This window comes from Empidonax traillii, unplaced genomic scaffold (assembly GCF_003031625.1).
Source record: "Empidonax traillii isolate 1590-97213 ecotype Southwest subspecies unplaced genomic scaffold, ASM303162v1 scaffold8:size5222938, whole genome shotgun sequence".
Classification (NCBI taxonomy): Eukaryota; Metazoa; Chordata; class Aves; order Passeriformes; family Tyrannidae; genus Empidonax; species Empidonax traillii.
In genome coordinates, this window is record NW_020955201.1 from 3,858,415 (window position 1) to 3,864,435 (window position 6,021).

The 6,021-nt window shown below is 52.8% G+C and overlaps 1 protein-coding gene across 1 annotated transcript; it reads left to right on the forward strand.

Annotated features, from left to right (window-relative positions):
- Window positions 1-1,285, forward strand: FOXD1 (forkhead box D1). The gene has a single exon (XM_027883908.1). It carries the CDS (start codon window positions 20-22, stop codon window positions 1,283-1,285), a length of 1,266 nt encoding a protein of 421 aa, XP_027739709.1. The 5' UTR covers window positions 1-19.
- Window positions 1,286-6,021: the final 4,736 nt, after the last annotated feature.

Consider the following 6,021-nt stretch of genomic DNA (forward strand, 5'->3'; position numbering starts at 1 on the left):
GCTCCCCCGCCGCCGCGCCATGACCCTGAGCTCGGAGATGTCCGAGGCGTCGGCGCTGGCTGAGGAGACCGACATCGATGTGGTGGGCGAGGAGGACGACGAGGAGGACGACGAGGAGCCGCAGACCCGCAGTCGCCGCCGCTCCTACGCCGAGGAGGAGGAGGAGGAGGAGGAGGAGGAAGAAGACGAGGAGGATGTGGGCGACCTCCACGACGCCGCCCTGCTGCCGCGGTCGTCCGTGTGCGACGGAGGCGGAGGTGGTGGTGGCGGCGGCGGCGGCGAGGCGGGCGGCGGGGACGGTGCTGGCGGCTCTTGGTCCCCCTCGCGGGGTGGCCCCCAGAAGGCGACGGCGAGCGGCGGTGGGGCGGGCAGCGGCGGCAGCGGCGGCGGGGCGGGTGGCGGCGGCAAGAACAGCCTGGTGAAGCCGCCCTACTCCTACATCGCCCTCATCACCATGGCCATCCTGCAGAGCCCCAAGAAGAGGCTGACGCTCAGTGAGATCTGCGAGTTCATCAGCGGGCGCTTCCCCTACTACCGAGAGAAGTTCCCCGCCTGGCAGAACAGCATCCGCCACAACCTCTCCCTAAACGACTGCTTCGTCAAGATTCCCCGGGAGCCCGGCAATCCTGGCAAGGGCAACTACTGGACGCTGGACCCCGAATCTGCCGACATGTTCGACAACGGGAGCTTCTTGCGCCGCCGAAAGCGCTTCAAGCGGCAGCAGCTCCCGGCGCCCGAGCTTCTGCTGCGCGCCGTGGACCCCGCCGCCTTCCTCCCGCAGCCCCCGCCACAGCCTCCGCAGCAGCCACCCTGCACCTACGGACCCTACGGCTGCGGCTACGGTCTCCAGCTCCAGCCCTACCTTCCCCACTCCACTCTCTTCGCCTTCCACCACCCCTCCCCGCCGCCCCGCCAGCCCCCCGCCGCCCCTGGCAGCGCCCCTGGTGCGGCGCTGCCCCCCGCCGCCGCGCCGCCGGGCCCCTTGCTGCCGGCGGCGGAGCTGGTACGGACGCCCTTCGGCTACGCGCACCCGCTGGGCCCGGCGCTGGAGGCCTCGCTGCACTCCGCCAAGCCCGGCAGCGGCGCAGCGCTGGCCCGCTCGCCCTTCTCCATCGAGAGCATCATCGGGGGGGGGCCCGGCCCCGGCGCGGGCAGCAGCTGCGCCTCGCAGTCTGCCGCGGCGCCGGGGCTGGCCCGCTCGCTGGGGAGCGCCGGGGGCGGCCTGCCCCCCGCCGCCGCCCTGCCCGCCGTCCCCGGCTTCGCGGCACGGATCTCTAACTGTTAAGTGTTTGAGAGTCTTTCCGAAGGTAGGATCTGGGGTATCTCCTTTCTCTACCGCTCGGACGCCGCCCGCAGGGGCTGCCTGTCTTTGCGTGGGGATATTGTGACGGGGCTCGGAGGGCGTCCGCCGCGAGCGGCGGACCCCCCGGGACCTGCACGAGTGCAAAGCCAGGTCTAGATCTAGATAGTGCACGGGCAGGCGGTAACTACATCGGAAAGTTATTCCTTACTCCTTTAAAAAAAAAAAAAAAAAAAAAAAAAAAAAAAAAAAAAAGATAAATAATATCTCTAAACCGTAAAAGTTCAGAGATTCTCAGGTCTAGGAGCTTGAAAACAGTAATGTACAGGAAAAAAAAAGGCTTGAGGGAGGACATCAGAGCAATACTTTTTCATTTTAGTACACTTGTCTCATGTACTTTTATAAAAGAAAAGATTAACGTGTTTACACAGAAGAAAGTCAAGATTATCATTTCTTATTTTAACCTGTGTTTTGTATTATAATAGACTTACGGAGTTTTTTATTTTGTACTTTATGCGTATTCTTTACAAGGAATATTGTTAAAAATTACTGGCAAGTATTATTGTACCATTTTAATGTAAAATTTTTACACATTTTCAAAAATAAAAAATTTAATTTTGAAAAAAAAAAAAATCAAAACCAAACTCAAAGACCAAAGGAGTCCAGCTAAATAATTGGCTTTGGATCCTTCCCTCCTTAATACTTCTCATTTCTCTGAGACATTGATAATTTTTTCTTCGGGATTAATAGTACAATAGTCAAAGAATATTATAGCTTGAAATTTATTATGTCTGGATTTGACCACAAAGAAGATCAGAGTCTGATCTTTGCAGTCAGTGCATTGTTAACCCTAGCAGATAATGATAGACACTCCTCCCCCCAAAAAAAAAAAAAAAAAAAAAAAAAAAAAAAAAACCCCCCCCCCCCCAAAAAAAAAAAAAAAAAAAAAGAACACAAACAAAACCCCCACCCCAACACAAAACAAAACAAAACAAAAATTAACAAAAGATTGCAAAAAACATCAGGGACGAAAGAGGGGATAAATAGAACTAAGTCTCTCTGTAAGGCACCTATCAGGGGATTGATTAAAAAACCGGTTTAAAACTATTTTTATACTTTTGGGTGTGTTTTAAATCACAACTGCATCACAGTTTGGTTTCCAAGAGACCCAAAGGAAAATACTAATAATAAGAGGCATGTCCTGAACTTAAGACAGATTTGCCCTAGAGACTTATGTTTCTGTGATGATAATAGTGGCCTGTGATTCTACTTCTCAATACATATAATATAAAATGAGCTTTGGAATATTCTTGTGTGACGAGTTGCCTAAGTGTATACACTGTTGAAGTAAGGATATATAAGTATATGGAACAAACCATGAAAGCAGTTTTTCTGATTCCAAACACTTGTTTTTAACAGCGTAAGGTTGATAGATATCTATTTTATGGACTAAAAATTTTTTAATCACAAAGTTGGCCTCAAATATTCAGAACTTGGGCACGGAAAAGAGAAACACATATTTTAGCAGTAGGCATGTGGTTACTTGTTGTGGACTAAGAACACACGTTTTTCCAACCAGGGAGGCTCTTTTCAAGTACGACTGTATTTATAACAATTTAGGAGACTCGGGGATCAATTATGTGAATTTTCTTAATAAAAAAAATTATAAAAGGTAGGGATGCCTTTTAGTGCTCTTTGAGGTGAGGAGAGAAAGGTGGGATAAATACATGCATTTACACATCGAAATACTTCGTCGCCTTGGTTTTAAGTATTTTCTTAGAAAAGTGATGCTTTCCTGTTTTGTTTCTAGCAATGCAGTGTTAAATTAGTAGCTTTCTAAAAGCAGAAAGACTGGACGTAAGATCTCTGCTGGGCTCCATTTGCAGTCTGCAACTGGAAGGCTCCTTTGGGTGTCCCGAGTCCCTTAGGCGACAAAGCAGTAGAGTCCCTTTTCATTTTTAAAACTAAAGGGAAAATACCCCAGAGGCACCGTGTACATACCGGTGATAGCGTGTTTTTTTCACGAGAGAACAATTAACTCGCTTTCCCCGGGACTGGCCACGGGGATGCGCCGGGCCTAGGACCGGTCCAGCGCGGGGTACCGAGCTTGGCAGAGGCCCCCCTCGCACAGTCAGATAAAATCAAGCAGGGAAGGGTTTTGCCGGGGTGAAGGCAGCTGTAGCAAACGAGCGCGGCGGTGCCAGGCTCCCCGAGGAGGGACGCTGCCGGCCATTGGTCTGGATTCTGGCTTTTCGAGTCCTCGAGCTCTCCACGAGCATTCACATGGGAAGAGCAGGTTCTGGTGACCCACTCTGTGTTGGTTTCTGTTGGCTTCCCCTCAGCAGACTCTGGGGAACCCAGTGACCTCCTCTGCGCAGAGCCTGGCCCGGCGGGCGGCGAGGTCCGAGCTTGCCCGCCGCCTGTCCCTCAGGTCTTCTCAGAGGTACATGGCAAGGAAACTGCTTGGCCACTTGTTTCTTCCACTCTTTTCGCCGATTGCCGGCATCCCGTGCTGACATGGCCTTTCCCTGGGAGCTGATAGGGAAGCTGGCAGGAACAATTTGCAGTACGTGGAGCAGATTTTTTTTTTCCTTTAAGGAAAAGGGGATCGGGGTTTATGGCGTCGGTGGAGGATCCTTTCTCCTGTTCTCCTCGAGTCGACGGGGAAGCCGCCCGTCCTCGGCCCCAGTCCCTGCGGCCCCTGTTCCCAAGTCTCTGCCTCGGAGCAGGTGCCACCAGAAAAGGCGCCGGCCCCGCAGCCCTTTGATGAGCTCGCAGCACCGCCGGGCCGCAGTGCCCCATTCGCATGCTAATGGCCCGCCGTGCTCTGCACGGCTTCAAGGCTGACAGAGAGGATGTGTAGTCCTCCCAGGGACCGAGCGCGGACGAACAATTCCTCCAAAAGAGTTTGGGCCTTAATAAACAATTTGGTAGGACAGGGAGCATAGTGTTGCCCCCTTCTCCTCCTCCCAGCAAAAAAGTGTGGATTCATTAACCCGTCTCCTTGCTCATCATATCCCCGTAGGGCTGAGAGACAAATTACTGAATCTGAATTAGGAGGGGATTGCTCTGTGAGGGGGCTAATGTTTCAATCAGTTCCTCCAGAAGGACCACACAAAAAGAAACTTTTTAGTTTATGGTGCCATTATGCGGAGTTTTAATCTAGGGATAGATTTAGACAAATGTTATCTATTGGGAATTTAATGAAGCCCTTATGTATTCAATCGTCTTTCATGCCACACACAGTGTCTCTATCCAGAAACATTTCCTTCCACATATTTCTTTGTTTCTGATGGGTGATTTATATATTTTTAATTAGGTTTTTAAAAATTATTTCTTTTCAAGCATAATGTATAACGTTTCTCTCAAGCAGGACTGTGTTAAGTCCCTTCCCACATCCTCTATGAAAGAAGTTTCCCCTTCCCTTCCCGGTTTCAAATATGATTAGCTTGCATGTCTGCACGCTGTGCCCTTCCCGCCGCCTTGTTTAGAAGGTTCGGATATGGTGCCCTCTCGGCCATCACCGGCATGGACTGTGGCGAGCAGCGCAGCCCGGGTATCCAGCCGAGCCCCGAGCCCTCCGTGACCAGCTCCCGGGCCCTAAAGTTGCTCTCCTCACAAACCTTCCCCACCCGCAGCTCCTTTGGACCTCACCTTTGGTCCTGTTTGTATTTCTGGTGCCGCGAGAGGCACCCCTGGGGGCAGCGAGGTGTCGGCTGGTGCATACCCCGTCTTTGTAGGCTCGTTTCAAGTACCTAGGACCAACTCCGTCCCCGATTCCGGAGGATCCAAGTGGGGTGCGAGGCCCTCACTTGCTCTCAGCTGCTCCCTCTCTTTTGGCACTAGTGGCGAGGGAGGAGTGCAAGGTCGCCCCCATCGAGACTGAGGCCTCTGCGAGGGATCTGTTGGAAAGTAGATCTGATTTAACCGTCCCTTGGCAAGGCCCGGAGATTCCACTCTGTGTGTAATACTTTCCCTCAGTACTTACAGTAAGTGCTGCAGTAGTCTCTGATAATATTGTATTTGACACAAATAATGGAAATTAAGATCGTTGCCAAATGCTCCCCGCTCTGGAACTTGCTAACCGATGTAGATCCGTTTTTCAGCTTGTTCCCAGTGGCTCCCTCATCCACAGCAGTATTCCTCCCTCTTGCCTCGGCGCCGGCCACACACACCATCGGAATCCGGGCACGGGCGGGAACCAACTGCCCTGTGCTCGCAGACGGACGCATCACGAGCAGGTACGTGACTGCTCGGCCTCTGCCTCCGCCGCCCCTCACCCCCAGGCCCCGATGATCTGCCGCAGGTGACTTCAGAGCCTCTCCGCCCTTCTCCAGAAGTCCTTTCTGCTCTGCAAACCCCACCGTGAGAGCCACGTCGAGCAGCCACCTTGGGCTCTCTGCTTTCTGCCCGTTCCTGCCCTGCAAGGCACGACCAAGATGTTTAGGAGATATTCGCGCATAAGTGTGTGTGCGTGTGTGTGTGCAGGCAAATGGCACTCCAGAAGGTAACAAGCTGTTGCCGGATCCACGCTGCGACAACAACCGTACTTGGTGCCTCCTTACGCAGATGGGTGCACGTCGATTTTGGGGGCAGGCGGAGAAGTGCAGGCGAGCCCCAAATCGATAAACCTCTTGTTCCTATTTTTTCAGTTGCAGGAGAACTCCGGTCCCCGCCGCCGGCCCCTGCCCAGAGGTGTGTACTGCGGAGTACCGACCCTG

Coding starts and splice junctions, on each gene's coding strand:
- FOXD1 (XM_027883908.1), top strand. CDS start 20: ATGACCCTGAGCTCGGAGATGTCCGAGGCGTCGGCGCTGGCTGAGGAG.